Source organism: Glycine max, chromosome 10 (genome assembly GCF_000004515.6).
Source record: "Glycine max cultivar Williams 82 chromosome 10, Glycine_max_v4.0, whole genome shotgun sequence".
Lineage (NCBI taxonomy): Eukaryota > Viridiplantae > Streptophyta > Magnoliopsida > Fabales > Fabaceae > Glycine > Glycine max.
The window spans coordinates 850,497-867,074 of NC_038246.2; the positions used below are offsets into that span (position 1 = coordinate 850,497).

At 33.6% G+C, this 16,578-nt stretch overlaps 1 protein-coding gene across 2 annotated transcripts; it reads right to left on the reverse strand.

Moving 5' to 3' along the window:
- On the reverse strand, window positions 1-13,616 carry LOC100820160 (TNF receptor-associated factor homolog 1b). Of its 2 annotated transcripts, XM_003536806.5 has the most exons (13): window positions 13,483-13,616; window positions 12,497-12,714; window positions 12,303-12,414; window positions 11,596-11,684; window positions 11,411-11,479; window positions 11,193-11,325; window positions 7,758-7,916; window positions 6,853-7,201; window positions 5,205-5,317; window positions 3,765-3,912; window positions 2,636-3,108; window positions 2,347-2,545; window positions 1-1,572 (listed from the first exon to the last, which is right to left on the reverse strand). In XM_003536806.5, the coding sequence occupies exons 2-13, from the start codon at window positions 12,669-12,671 to the stop codon at window positions 172-174; spliced, it is 3,420 nt and encodes a 1,139-aa protein (XP_003536854.1). In that variant the 5' UTR covers window positions 12,672-12,714; window positions 13,483-13,616; the 3' UTR covers window positions 1-171. The 2 variants fall into 2 exon arrangements, with proteins under 2 accessions (XP_003536854.1, XP_040862193.1); XM_041006259.1 differs by lacking the exons at window positions 11,411-11,479; window positions 11,596-11,684; window positions 12,303-12,414; window positions 12,497-12,714; window positions 13,483-13,616 and having other exon boundaries at window positions 7,758-7,935; window positions 11,193-11,207.
- Between the last annotated feature and the right edge of the window lie 2,962 nt (window positions 13,617-16,578).

Below are 16,578 nucleotides of genomic sequence, written 5' to 3' on the forward strand. Positions count from 1 at the left end.
TTTTATGAAAAACTGCAACCAAATTAATCGGAAACACTCTTTACAAAATGTTTTCCTATCAAGGGGATACAACCTCACTCCAATCTAAAGAGACCCAACAATTTCCTCAAATACATTATTACATTGGTTGATGACCACTAATTTGTGGGCAACCTTTGTCATCTTTTCCCTCTACGGACCATTCGAAGGCCTGAATACAGTATAACCATTGACACCACATGCCATATTTGAGTAATCTTGATAGTAAGAGTAACTATTCTCAGTGTTTCTCATGCCTAGATAAGATAGATCAGAACCAGCAACCTGCCATTGGTTTGGAATCATCCCATCTACCTTGCCATTTCCATACGATAGTGTACTCGCCTGAGGAACATAATCCTGTAGTGAATCATAATGCCGACCAGATGTGCTATACCCTTGTTGAAACCCAGCATCATGGTAACTTCGCGATCTCTCAAACCTACAAGAACTGGTGGAAGATCCCAAATCATCATCGGTACCCAAGTCTCCAGGAAAAGTGAACTGACGATTTAGCAACTGTGGTCCATCATTGAGGGAGTAGAACACTGAACTTGCCCTGGATGCCTTCCCAATACCATGCTCCCTTGGTTCATCAAGCAGGTCATTAATTATATCAAGGTGTGGGAACTCATCCACCAACCCCCCTTGGTTCTGATGCTTGGATGTGCAAGCTGGGAACTCACTCGTTATGTTGCCCAAAGATCTACTGTCTATTGGCCTGAACAAGTCTAGGTTTTGAGCATCATTTAGTCGGGAAGGAGGTTCATAGGGCATGCTTCTGCCGGCTTCCCTTTGAGAACTATCAATCCAATTAGGTCCGTTCTGTAAAACATCCCGTGTAATCATACCAAAAGGAACATCAGACAGGGAAGTATTTGAATCCATTTTGTCGGAGCTCCGGGAGATAAATAGTGGCGATGATACCATGGGTGGTTGTGAATAGCCAGGAGATGGGTTTACTCCTGAACTAGAGCTGGAATGAGGGAGACTGGCAGCAGTTGACACCACAGGATTCCCCATTATTGCATTTCTATAGGATTGGGGAACATAACTATGAGTAGCAGGTGAGGGATCAGGACCCAACCGAGCAGTTGCACTCACAGAACGTGCAAGTAGAGGAGCAGTTTGAACCATGGAGACAACAGCGGCAGTGGGCCTGGGAACACCAGGAACTAGTGGAGCACTAGAAGGCCTTGACAACATAGCCACTTGTGCCATGGATCTTTCAGTTAGTCTTGGGGTTGAAGCTTTCTGGATCTCTGTTTTTGGACCAACTGTTACTTGTGATACAGAAGTTGAAGATGAAGACACCTCTTTATCAGTTGATTGTGAGGTACCAAAAGATGTTTTCCTGGCATGAACAGGATCTCCAGTAACTCTAGTTTGGTTTTCTGACTTCATTTGAACAGGTAAGTTTCTTGGAGGACTACTAGATGAGGATGGCACTGCTGATTTATTCTCTTTTGGAAGGCTTTCATTATCAACAGTTCTTTCTATGCTAACTTGGTCTTTGATGCTTTGTTTCTTTTGTAGCGAAGGTAAATCCTCTTCCTATCAAATAGAATAGTGAAAACCCATGACATCAGGCTCAAATTATAATAGTACTAAAGAGAGCATTTAATGTAAAAATTAATAAATTAACATCAAATCGATCATCACTTTTACTACTGCCAGTCTAAATCTAATCTCCCACGCTTAAAGAAAAATGAAGTCCAGACTTGAAATCCCTTTGTCACCTATATAAACAATGCGGCCTGTTTTAAGATGTGATTAAAGCAGCACATGTTAAAAATTGGAAGGAGTGGAAAGCCTTGAAAGTGCAAAAGAATGTGATTACAAAGCCCATTTAATCTTGACATCTACATAGCTAATAGAAATGATAGTAGAATGGAAGAATTTAAAAACGAAATCATAATAGAAAGAAGAAAAGTATAAACATATTTTTTCCCATGAATACTTCAATTATAATGCAGACCAACCTTTAAACAAGAGAAACATTAAAGCATCAAATTGGTTTTCAGCCTTGATGATAAATTTTATTTTCATCTCATTTCCAGATCCCAAAGAAATAAGATAAACCGGGGTGTACAGTCATTCTCATTTTTAAGACCAATATAATTTTTTCTTTTAAAGTCATTCTCAATTAGCAAAACACTCCAGGTTGTCCTTGATGGTAAAAAAAAAACATGAAAAAGTTAACAGGTAATCTATCATGAGGGAGCAGCACTTAGAACAGAAAACTTAAAAGGAAGGATAGACGAAAAGAGGATGTAGATAGTGATCGCAGTAAATCATGAAAGGATAGGCTTTTGGAAATTATACAACCTTTCTGATGACCTGGTGATCGAGCCACTTTAATCGATCCTGCAAGCAGAGAACAGCACCCTCAGGCTCAGATCCACCTAACTTGCTACTTCCAGACTCATTAACATCTACAGCATCTGCAGCAGAACCGGATGGCTGACTATCCATTTCTGTTGTCCAACTGCCCACATTACATGATGCTTTTACTTGGTTCTTACCTCTACAGATAAGCAGTGCCAAATCAAATTAACATAACAGACTAACCATTGATATTCATCCACCTAAAAGAAACACTACATTATATACTTACCTGTTAGGTGACTTTTGGACTTTGTAATTTAAAAAAGAGTTCCCCTTGTAGTGGTCATTCATCACCATTGATGGTAATGAATCAGTAGAACATGTTGAAGAACTGTCATCCATTGCCGAACTGCTCCTTTTCTCAGCCATTCCATTTTGTACAGATGAAAGACTACCAATACCATTGCTACTAGCCTCAGTGGGAGGATGAACTTCTGATGCATCAGTATCCCAATTTACAAGACTCACATCTCTGTCTTCAGAATCAAGCTGAAGCGCTTCACCAACCCCGTCCACAGAATCAGACACATCAGAAACAACTTCCAGGGCATCAAGCTTTTCATCAAGAGCTTGAACTTCTTCCATGTTAGAATCCTTTTTCTCATCAGCAGGATTGTGTTGCTGCTTGTCATATACAGCCACAATAGGTCTCTCCTCTCTACCTTTATCCTTTCCTTTCCGATTGTTCCGTTTCTGTTTGGCCTGCAGTGACAAGAAAGGACTATCTGTCAGCAGTTAAAAAGGAAAATACAAACAACTCTCACCAACCACAGGCATATAACATCCTTATAATTCCATAAATAACAGGTATACCGTAGGAAAGGGACATCAAGAAAACATCCTGGGACAATATCTTGGGAGAAATATAGTTCATAAGTTGCTGGTAAAACATTTCCAAATCAAGAATAATTACCAAAAGAATGTTTATGGGTTTGTTATACAGTAATTTATGTGAATGCAAGGCAGGAAAAGGAGAAAATAAAGGGCCTTGAACATGTACGTGAAACATAAATATAGGCAAATAAAGTAGACATGACCTCTTTATAAACCAATATGCCAAATGCTTGGGGTTTTAATATACAAATGTTCTAGCCATAGAAGTTATCATATATCAGAATTAAGAAATTAGATGATTTCTTCATATATCTAATTATTTGATTGTTTTATAGTAGTTGTCATTTATGATGCATGTTCTGCAGAGCAAATAACAAGATGGGTTTTATCTTGTATCTCTCGAATTCTAAAACCAAAATATTGAAAATTGCATATCAAGACAACCACAGAACCAGTAGCATCTGTGAAATAAAGTTTAGGACATCAGACATCCCTTGGTAATGCAGATTAGATGAGTGACAGACCTGTTTCTTCTTTGACTTCTTTTCCCTCTCATTTCCACGTTTTGCTTTCTGCTCACATTCAGCCAGCCATGCTGCTTCTTCTTCACGAATGAGCTCTTCTTGTCTCTTTAGAGCAACAGCTTCCTGGTAGGAAACCTCAATTTTATTGCTGCACCCATTAAGTAAATAATTAGGCTAACCTTTTGCATCCTACAAACAATACATGAATACATACAGAAAATATAAAATCTATGTCACTGGAGAATAAACAAGCACTGAATCACTTTTGTGTAGATAATGATATAGCACTACATGGGCATGTATAAAGTTCAATGGACCACAAAGTTAATTGCAAAGTGCCTGATACAACCAGCTATCAAACCAGCTATCCATCATCTCCTATTGTTTCACATGATACTATTAGTAAGTCAAATTTCATATATTTGTCCCATGCACAGATTCTGAACTACGTATAGCTCAGAAGGAATAGTTTAAAGTTCACGCTTAACCTTCAGAGTGTGATGTCATGTACAGGAAACATGGTTGCTAGTAGACAAGTTCAAAATCCCTTATTGTTACACATGATACTATTATTAAGTCAAATTTCATATCTGTGTCCCATGCACAGATAATGAACTATGTATAGCCCAGAAGGAATAGTTTAAAGTTCACACTTAACCTTCAGAGTGTGATGCTATGTACAGGATACAAGGTTGTTAATAGAGAAGCTAAAAATCCCTTATAGTTCATCCAATATGAAATACCACAGATAATGGAACTTTTGCAAAGGAAGTTTTTTCACGTAACCATAAATTGCAGAGTTTGAAATTTGAATAGACAATCCCATCCAAAATTGATCATAGGATAGAATTTATAGCATTGGGTAAGATTCTGAAAGAGAAGTGTGTGGAATTTTGAAATAAGGGCTAAAAAGTAAAAACAAGTTCGCAATTTACATAGGATGGCCTAGGCAACTTGTGGGGTGGCACCTAAAAGCAAATAGGAGCCATGCCAACTCGCCAATTACTCACGAGTCACATCTTTTTCAAACAAAATTCCAAAAACACCTTATCCTCTAAAACAATAAAAATACAAAAATGTGAAATTTTTTAATATTAAAATGAAAGTAGAACCTTCAAACAAAAAATAAAAATGGATAGCATCACAAATGACTGGCGTGAATTAAAGAGTCTTGTTCCTAACTAGGCAGTGGCATGTGCTTTTGCATCGGCATAGAGAAAAAATAAGAATCAGACAATAAAAAGAGAGGTTAAAAGACAACGGTGTTTTAAAAAAAAAGTCTCACTGTACTACACAGAATGAGCAGAAGCTGAATGGTTTTTATAATACTATTGATTATCAATACTAACAAGCAATCAGAAATGCAGATGAGAATATAATATATAAATGAGTAGTTAACCTAGAAAACCTGATGAGTCCAGAGCTAATAGCATATATTACCTGAATATATGGGCAAGGACAAATATTTCCAAAGTCCTGCGACCTAATTCTGTGAGACGCCTTTCATCGCGCTCAATAGAATCTTTACTGAAGTCCTCCCCAGAGTTTCCATCCTACAAAAAAAGGTGTCCCAGGTTTCTTAGCAATCAAAACAATTCTAAATCTATAAAGCCAATGTGTCATATATCCACTGTGCTAACAATTCCCAGGTTACCCAAAATTACACTCTACAGGAGTCATATATGTCCAAAACTCTAAGTAGGCTAAACTTGTTTTGTTTTTTAAATTTTACATTTAATTGCACATTTTAAAGCTCAACTATCATCATTTCACAAATTTTATCACCCAAGTTTTTTTCACGTATATTACCATCATATTTTAAAAATTTTCAAGCATTTTACCACCTTAGTTTTTTTTCAGCGCTTTTTACCATCATGTTTTTTCAACTTTTGCGCATTTTACCAATATGTTGGTAACAAAACAACATTGTTTTACAAAAAAATGGTAACAAAACGATGTTGTTTTGATTTTGTTTTAACATTTTCTGGGACACATCAACACATTTAACAAATTAGTAAAATGAGCGGGAAAAAATGATGGTAAAATGTCTGGGAAAAAAACTTGGGTGGTAAAATTGCAAAATGATAATAGTTGGATGATAAAATGTGCAATTAAGTCTAAATTTTAACTATGTATGAAAATGAAGTTTATCCTATTCAAATGACACCATCATGCTTTGTCAACAAACATTTTGTTCAGAGATTCACATGACAGTCACTTCATCAAATACTCCCTCTCATAACAATCTTCAAAAAACAATTCCTATGAACATGTTATTCATACACTGAGATTTTAAAGTAATCATTCAGAAATGACGGAACAGAAGCCACACCCAAGAAATGTAGATTGTAGTTCACAATACAGAATAAAGTTTGTCTCTTCTCCATTATGTCCATTCATGTAATTTTGGTTGGTTGTTTTTGATAGCTGATAATTAATCTCATGTTAAAAAGACTTGTCAAAGGCACATGAATCAGGTTTATATCAAAAGAGTATTAAGGAGAGGAAGGATGAGCGGAAGGGTGATGAACCAAATCAGCTAAGACACAAGTTTTGGCTGCCTTCACATTTTTCGAAATTCCAAGTTTTGGCTCTAACACCAAACTGCTAAGACACAAGACTCAGAAGAGCATCAAAAACAAGTTACTCTGCATAACCATAAGAGCCTCTTCCAACCAATAATTCTCCAAGATAGACTTCCCAAGAAAAGACCCTTCTCTGCTGCCTCCCCACATTTTAATGCAGATCTGATCCATCACCCTTTAGCCCACATTTCCTCCCTAGTTCTCCTGGTGCAGACCTAATTCATGGACCTATCAACTTATCATTTAATTAAAGATTCACAATGAAAAGGGGATCATGGCTGTAATAGACTATGGAGAAAATCAGATAATTACACTTGAAAAGAATTTCATTCTCTTTTCCCTGGTTTCAACCAGAAGACGACACTGTCTTCTGACATCTCTAATTCCTTTAATCTCTAAAATATCTTACACTAATACCATAATATTCCAATGGGATTACCCTATATCACTGGCTAGCCACATAATTCCTCATTTACTTTTTATCAACACGTTATTTTTCTCACCTTTGTGCGATTTTGAGGACCCTTCTCATCTTTCGGAGGCAGAGGTTCTATAGCGGCTCTCTCAAGAAGAAGTAGAACATCATCCACCAGTACAAACATATCTTTCTCAGCACGGACAATTGGTGCTGGCATTTCTTCAGCATCCAACAATTTTACCCTACCTTTCTTGCACTTATTCTGGCCTTCGAGAGCCTTCAACCCACTATACAAGGAGTCCATTACCAAAGTAGAAGTCACTTCTTTTTCTATAAAGAAGTGTTTCACAACTACTTTCAAAATTACATCTGTCTTCTCCCTTGACATGCGGCGCCTAGAGGTTTGATCAATTTCTCGCCAGAAAGTACAGAAGCTGCAGATAATGCAAAGTACCATTTAGATCTGCCAAAGTGCCAATAAAATCATACACCACAAATCCAAATGGTAATGAATCCAAATACGATATACAACATAGGATAAACATCTTAAGTCCCTATTAAACAACAGTATCAAGACAGGTTAAACTTGTTATAGCATATAAGATATAAAATACAAGACACGCTTCAGAATTCATATGCATAAAAAGAGACATGAACTACTTAATGGTGCCCCCCCACAATACATTGAACATATACCATTGTCATGTCAACCACCAGATTAAACTACAGTATCCCTCTTATCAATTCTTTTCTTCCCAACATGCCTAATATTTTTCATTTTCAGGCTTAAAGGAAGACTAAAATAAGATTTGACACTTTAAGCAATCATTACTAAAGATCATGGAGCACAAAAAGCAAATAACTTAAAGGTCATGACTTTTTTAGATGACACTTTGCAGCAAGATAAAAATTACAGCATACATAATGAAAATTTTATATATTACATACAAGTCAAAAAGGTTGATACTCTTAAAGATGAGCATGGAATACCTTGACCACCTAGCTTTATCCTCTATCAACTTCCCAAGCTTGCTTCTTCTTTCCTCCACAAAACGACGGCAAATTTGTTCTACATTTGTCAAATATACTCTAACAAGTTCTCTCCTATACTGACAATCCAGGCAACGAAAAGGCCTGTCAGCTTTTTCCCTGCGCATAAAACAAAAAGCTCCAAGGCAAATTGAGTTATTGCAAAAAAAACACATCCAACCTTACAGCAACACAAGTTAGAAAGTGGTAAATGTAATAACAAAACTACGTTTATTTTAAAAACCACAAGACAGGACAGCCTCAGAGCATGACAGACAACCAGATGAATCAATAAACATTAGCCAATGTACTTTGTACTTCTGTTAGCAGCTTCCTACCCAGATTGTGCAGAACAATTCATAGACATAAGACATTAAAATTTTTCTCTATTGGCTTATTTGGATAATAAACCTTTTCTAGCAAAATAATGACTTTTTCACGAGGAAAATAAATACATTTGGGAGAAGTCACGACTTCAAACCTCTGAAGGATAAAAAAAATCTGTTTTAACTTAGACTGAAAATGCTATGACATTTTGAAATAATTTTATTCTACCAAAATAATGTACAAATTTTGCTAAAATCCAAAAATATCTCAAACATACTAAAACACAAACACTTAAATATCTTAACACTGGCCTTTACAATTTTGGTCTGACATTTTCTAATTTCACATTATTAAATAGGATACAAATTAAAAAAAGAAGATTAAATAAAAATAAAAAAGAATGGCAAAAAAATGAAAAATGGAAAAGTCTAACATTAAATGTGCTGTTCGTTTACTTTTTGCAACTTAACAGGATCAATTTGTAATATTGGAAAACGGAAAAGTTTAATTAATAATAGGGTAGGTAAACAAATGGGTTTAAATGATAAAAAAAAATTATATAAAAAATGAAAAATAGAAAAGTCTAATTATTAATATTAAATGAGTGTATGCTCACTTTTTGCAACTTAATAAGGTCAATTTGTAAAAATTGGAAAATGGGAAAGTTTAATTAATAAGGGAATATGTAATCAAAAGGGTTTAAATGATAGAGAGAGAGAGAGAGATTTAAAAGAAAAAGAAAACAAATTCTGGAATGGTCAGACAAAGTGACGAAGTCAAATTTCTAATCCGATTGTGTAAATGTGCCTCCATATACGCAGAACAGCCATGATCTCACCGCAAAATGAGGCTGCTCCAGATGCAATCTCAAACCCATGCCACTCCAAAGTATTGTGTCATGCAAGGTCAGAATCTGCCGCTGTCCCTGTTTTGCCGCAATCACAGTTCTTTTGACTACTTAGTTAGAGTAAACACCAAAAGCACTACAGAAGAACAGCGTATGGTGAGGAGGCTCTTGAATTTGGTCCAGGTGAAACTCAACCCTAAAAGCTATCTCACGAGGTGAGGATTGTCCAAACCTTTATAAGCTCTACTTCAGCTATATCTATAGTTGATGTGCAATCTTAACATGTACCCATCACACCGAGGGTTGGAGTTCTAAAGCAGGTAGATCGTAGGACTACCTTTTTTATATTGCACCGAATAAACCACGAGATCGGCTACATTGCACCAGGAAAGTCTCAAGACCAATTACAATATTGGGCAGTTGAAGGTGGCACAATATCAGATTTATAATAGGCTCTAATACCATCTAGAATTTGATTTGGGCCTAACTAAACCCTAAAAACCATCTTACGAGGTAAGAATTGCCCAAGCCCTTAATAAGCTCTACTTTGGCCATATCTATAGTCGATGTGGGATTTCAACAATGGTCATTATAAGGAAGATTATGGATACAAGATAAATAATTTATACTGAACATATAAATGCTTAAAGAAATACCCAAAATTACATATCCATCATTAGTGATTGATAATCATAGTTAGACACACAATCACCATCAATCTAAGGCATAATAGAATGGCCAATAACATCAAAAATCAAGCAGCCAAGACCAGAAAACAGAGGCTCGGGCTGCTAGGAAAAGGATGGGTTTGGCCAAAAAGCACTAAGGCTGCAGCAAGGTAGTTGGAAAACACATAGATAGAACATTGAGGTGCAAACAGAGGGTGGTGCACCTGGGTTATTTCGATTGATGTAGGGAAAAGCCTGTCTCATGCCAAAAAAAGGGGGTTGAATCACAAAAATCTCCCTAAAAGAATGGGTGGGCAATGGAAAAAATGGGTAGACAAAACAGGGTTTTGACCCTGTTCAGAGCTACAGCTGCTATAGGTGTGATATTGTCTACAAAACACAGACTTGAAAGATGTCAGAATCCACTTTGCCCTGTATAGCCACAAGCGCATGAAGTGCAAGATTAGCTGCCATCAACTACTAAAGTCATTATTAAGAAAATTAGTCATTACCGTTTCAGAATCTTCTTTCTGCTAAAAGAACTTCAGGTATTTTACAATATATATATATATATATATATATATATATATATATATATCTTACATAGACTGATATACATAATGCATGAAAACACCTCAAATATCTTACACATGGTACAGCCTTTTTGACAATTGTTACACGGAATTTTATCATTTCAAACTTCTCATTATTACTATGCCAAAAATAAGATTTAAATTTAACTATTTTCTTACCATTAAACATGTCGACTCCAAAGATAGAAGAGCAAACTGCCAACTTGGCACCACATTTATTACTTACAATACAATAATTTAACAAAACCAACACATACCATAATGACAGCAAATCTGAAATTGAAAATATTAATGAAAATTTCACTCAAAAATGAGGAAATCATTGGATTCAATGATAATTCTACCTTGAGGACCAGACAAAAAAAAAAGTTATCATCAATAATTCAATGTCACAACATCTGATTGGAGAAGAGCAGAACAGTGGAGCAAGCATAGAATTCATTGAACATAGAACAAGACCTCCTCCAAGGTACTTGGAACAGGTTATAGCACAACCTTTAGGCAAAAACTCCAAAGAAGAACACTACATAGACATGGAGAAAGTAGCTATCCTCACAATTTAGTAGATGCAGACAAACACCAAGTTTAAAACTTTGCAAAAGAAGATCATGGAAAATACTGCAGAGTTGCAAAAATTCAAATGGAATCCAAGGTTTGCAGCCTCAGAGATAAATGCTAAAATAACACAAACTTCGTACCAACTTCACAAAAATATTGCAAAAGTTGACATCAAAGGCAGATCATATCTTGCGAGCTTTCAAGTTTCAATTTCCTATAAAGCATATTGAAAATGACTAATGCCCCAAACAAGTTAAATTACAGAGCATTCAAATATTCTCCTATCTAAGTAGAAAATGAAGTCAAAGTGTCAAACAACCTTCATGACCAATTAAACAGTATACAAGATGGTAGAGCATATCTGTAAGATTATAAATAAAATAATAAATCATAAATAGTATACCTAATGACTTGAACTTGAGCTTTTATTATCAGATTGTCAGATGCGTCAACAAAGCCATCATACACTTTTGAGAGCTCCATAAATTTTTTCCAACCCCAGTCATGCTCCTTCTTCCAAAATCGGTGTAATGTATCTAGAAAACTCAAATAAAAAATAACTCAAACATTGTTTAAAAACTTTTAAACACAAAAATTGAAGCCAATTATTTACCAACAGACCAGAATATTTTGATTTCTTTGGATCTTTATTGACCACAGCTATTGTGAATTGCGCAAAATGACTCCATCCTGTATTGCCCCAAAAATAAGGGAGAACCAAAGAGAAGTCAAGTACTACTGCACCAATAGTAGCTGGTAAGACTAACTATATAACTAATGCAGTCTGGAAAATTCAGGAATCAAACCTGGAAGAAGTTTGTCATGATTAGCAACACAAAGAAACAGAGAGAGATGATTGCAGACATCACAGCCTTGTGGATAAATTAAAATATACCTGCCACATACCACAGCACTATTAGGTCAAAACCTCAACTAATATGTACATCATGTTTCAAGTCGTAAGGACTGTCTCAGCAAACTATATGCACCCATTAGATTGCATGAATCCACTATCCATGAACCAACTCTGCATCAAGCATGTTAATTCTATGATCATGTTCTATTGCAGAGTATATTTCCCATGTTTGACAAATCAGACTGCTGTACAGTCACAAATTCATTTGTAGATGTCTGAAAATTGCAGAGTATTTGAAAGAACATAACCCCAAAACCAATATTTTCCCACCACAAAATAGAATTTTTAGAGATATGTTACAAAATCAATTTTGTCAAAACTTATAAGTTCATAATAAACTTGCCACTATGATGGACTAGAAGCCATAATGGTCAATTTCGCTGCAACAGAAGTGTAAGCATATGTTATTAACCAAAAAAGAGAACAATAGTGGGATAGTGAAAAAAGCATCATCATTGGACTGCAGCCTTTTTCGTGTAACATCGAGCATATAGGTATAAAGATGTAAATTAAAATGATACAGAAAAGCATGGATAGTTAAACTCTAAAGCAAAAGAAAATCCAGGTAATGCAGATAAGTTTATCCAAGCTACATACCACTTGTAGCTGCCAACCTCAAACGCATTACTACGAAGTTCCCTTTTGGTAATCTGAGAAAAATTTTCAATCTTCCATGTATATCTTCCATACAATTCTGAAGGTTTTGGTCCTGTAAAGAGGAAAACAAATTAGATTCTGAAATACTGCTTACAGAAATTTTGGATTTTAAAATTATATGATTACAAATTCACCATCGTCGTCGTCGTCAGTGTCCCAATAAGGGGGGGAAGTCGATGGGGTTCCATTCTCCACCTGCTCGGAAGACCGCCATTCTGCCAATGCTTCCCCAGATTGACAACGCTGCCCACTGAAAGTTCCCTCCGCAGACTTTCCCACTCCAGATTCCTCGCTCGAAATCCCAGCCATTCCCTGATCAAGCACTATTTCACTAACACTCCTCTTATAACACCTGCCAGATAACATTGAAAATCAGCCTCCCTTAATCCCCACATTACATTATAACATTGAAAATCATTCAAGCAACTTTAGACAGAAATAAACCATTCAAACACTTAAAGTACTTCTTTTTCAGCTACATCACAGAAAATCCTATAACATAAATGATTAAAAAAAAGACAATTTTTCCCACTAACAAGTTATGAATTCTAGGCAAAGTCGATACAGAAGCACAGTGCGTTGAAGAGAAGAATATAGAACGAATTCCAATGACAATAATTGACCAATTGAAAGCCATCAAAACAATCACATGACATAGGGTTGATTCCTTCCCCCATTTCTCAATATCCAACACACAACAATTATAGATAACCCAAAATAAAAAATAACACCTCGAATATGATTAAAACCCAAAAACCCACCTCAGAAAAAAAAGTAACAAAAAAATAAAACATCAATAAAACCCTAAAATAAAGATTTAATAATAGCAAAAAATAAACCCCAAACCAATCAAATAAATTGGAACAAGAGTGGAATTAAACCAAGAAACGGTGCAAATTGCATGAACCCCAAAACGGAAATTTTCGCACAAAAATCGACGCCGGAAAACGACCGAGATCTTGGGCAACGATTCCCGTGCAAAACATCAACCGAAATCGAAGGGAATGACGCAGAGGAAGAGCAATAGAAACAGCGCAAATAGAAGGAAAAGAATGAACGGGAAGTAGGGGAATTGGGTAACGACGTCGCGTCAAAGGGATCCCAATTAGGGCACACGCACCTGGAATCGAAGGAGCAGATAACAACAACAGCTCTGAGATTTTAGAGAAAGAAAGGCGAAGAGAGAGAAAGAGGAGGAGGAGGTGAGAAGGAGGAGAAACGAAGAGAGCAAAGGCATAACCCAAAAAACGAAAATTAGTATTTTTATTGTCTTTATTTTATTATTTATTTATTGATTCATTATTTTAGATTTTATGAAAAATATATTTTAAGAATTTTCCTAATTAATTATTTTTCCCCAGTTGAACAGATTCTCACAATCGGGGATGGAAAAAAAAACAACATAGAAAAGAATTAAATTAGATTTAGATTAACGTTTCGACATTTTTTATCAATTGTTTATAGAATTTATTTATTTATTTAAAAAACATATACTATAAAAAAATTGTATTGTCAATTATTAATTTTTAATAAGCAGAATTTAATTAGATATAATAACAGTTTATGAATTTTCATATAATAAAATTATTAATTTTTATAATAATTACTTTAGAAGTTATAATTAGATTTTTTTTTAATTTCAATTCAATATATTTAAATTGATGATATATTAAAATTAAACTCTTGTAATAATTATTTAAAAAAAATTATACTTCGAGTATTTTTTTTAACTAACTAACAACATAAAACAATGTATCAAAATAATTAAACTCAGTGCTTTTCCTAAAAAAGCAAAAAGAAAAAAAAATTGTTGTTAGGTTATATTATTATTATTATTATACCCCTAAAAAAGGTTTTATTTTATTATTATAGAATACAATAATCGAAAGAACTCGCGATTTTCTTTTATTATGTTTTGAGGTACATTTTTTTTATTTTAGAAAAGGAGATCCAAATCTCCTAATATCTTCTTTAGGGGTGATTAGCCGTTCAAATTGCTTCTTCTCAAAAAACAAAAAAGCAATTCAAATTCCTTGGATTCAAGTCTAAAAAACCCAAACTGCAACAACCCATGAGTTACCTAATTGACCATGCTTTTGCACTATTATAAGACATTGGGTTTTTGGTAGTTACTTAGATTTTGAAAATAAGTTATATAAATATCACTTATCTATTATTTAATTATATCACATCAAATAATTTAATTTAATTTTTTGTTTTTTACAATTAAAGTTCAATGATCTTTTTGTGAATATGATATTTTTATTTTTATTTAATATTTTATTAGAAGATTTTTATCCCTAATTAATTCCTATATTTCCATATTCTAAATATAGTATTTTCTTCTTGTTATAATCTTTCTCATTATCGTGAATAGGAGAACACTTTTGGCGCTTCGCGCGTCATGCATTGTGCCTCTTACCTGGCCACTAACCACGGTGGCTGCAGAAGAGTTCTTGCATCTTTGCAATCCCTCAAAAACTAAGTGTTATTATAATATATTTTTTATTTGTCTTTACAAAAATAAAATGTTCTAATTATATTTAATAAATTGATATCGTAATTAACTTTTATATAACATTAAAACAAGTATACCTTTTATTAAAGATTATAACAAATATATCTAATAAAATTAAAAAAGTTTATATTAAATATATTTTAATTATAAATTTTGATAATTTAAAAAATTAATAAATTTTTAGTACTGATACATAGAAAATAATATTAATTTAATTAACTAAATAAAATAAGTGTATTAATGTTTTATTATCTTCTCTATAAATAAAGGATTTTAATTTAGAAACAAGAGGATTAAAATGGTGGATTTAAAATTACAGGAAAAAAAATTATAATTTAGTCTTGTTTTCATTATTATTATTATTATTGATTTTAAAATTATATTTAAGTATCTTCTTAATTATTTATTGTTTATTTTCCCCCAACAGAACAGATTCTCAATTTCTCATAATCGCGGATGAGAAATAAAACAATAGTTATGTTCGTTAATTTTGATTTAGGTTATAAGAAAGTAATAATCTATTGATAAATTGTATTATTTGTTTATAGAATTTAATTTAATTGAAATATAGATACTATAAGAAAATTATTACCGTTCAATGATAAATTATCATAGCAGTCCAATAAATAAATAAATTATATATATTAAATTTTAACAATAAGAATTTAATTAGATATAGTGAAATTTTATAGTATGAATTGTCATACAAAGGAAACTATTTACTTTTATAATAATTATTTTAAAAGTTAAATTTAGAATTATTTTTAATAGTATATTTTTTTAAAATGACAATATATATTAAAATTTATCTTATAATATTTATTTTAAAAATCATATTTTTTGTTGACGAATTTTTTTTAAAAAAAATACACTAACAACGTATTAAAATGATTAAACTCATTGTTTAACCTAAAAAAGTAAAACATATGATGTGATGTTGGGCTTTTATTATTATTGAAGAAATTTTAATTCACTTTTGTTTTGTTTTTCAAGTCTAATTTTAGGAGTCAAATCTCATCTCTCTTGTCTATGTTTCCTTGTTTTCCTAATCAAATTCCGTCAATAAATTTTTACAAGTAAATTTCTCATGTGTAAGAGCATTATCTTCATCCTTCCATCTCACTCTCCATCTTCCTGAAATTCAATTAACACCAAACTAATTGCATAGACTACTCAAGTAGAGGGAAACGATGACAAAGGTTGCCCACGAATTAGTGTTCATGAACAAATGTAATATAGTATTTGAGGAACTTGTCTCTTAAACTGGAGTGATATCCCCTTGATAAGAAAACATTTTTTAAAGAATCTTTCCTAGTAATTTGGTTTCAGCTTTTCATAAAATTAAACATGTCCTAGCCTTTAGGGACTATGCTTATGTCCTTCTGAATTTTTTACAGTTTTCAAATTTCAGCCTTCTGTGACTATAGGTAGTATTCCATTCATGTTATTGTAGATTCAAAAATTCAGTTTTTTGAGCATGTGTTGAAAAGGAATTGCATTTTAATGCACCATAAAGGTTCCTAAAATCACTACCATTGGCAACAATAGTACTTTAAGCTGAGCAAAGTAGACAGATCTTTACAAGATTTAGGGAATTATGAAATATTTCTTCTATCATTGTCCTATAGCGGAAGTCCTTGCCAACTTTTTCACATTATAATTCTTTATGTTAATTTGTATGGTAACAGTCACACTAAC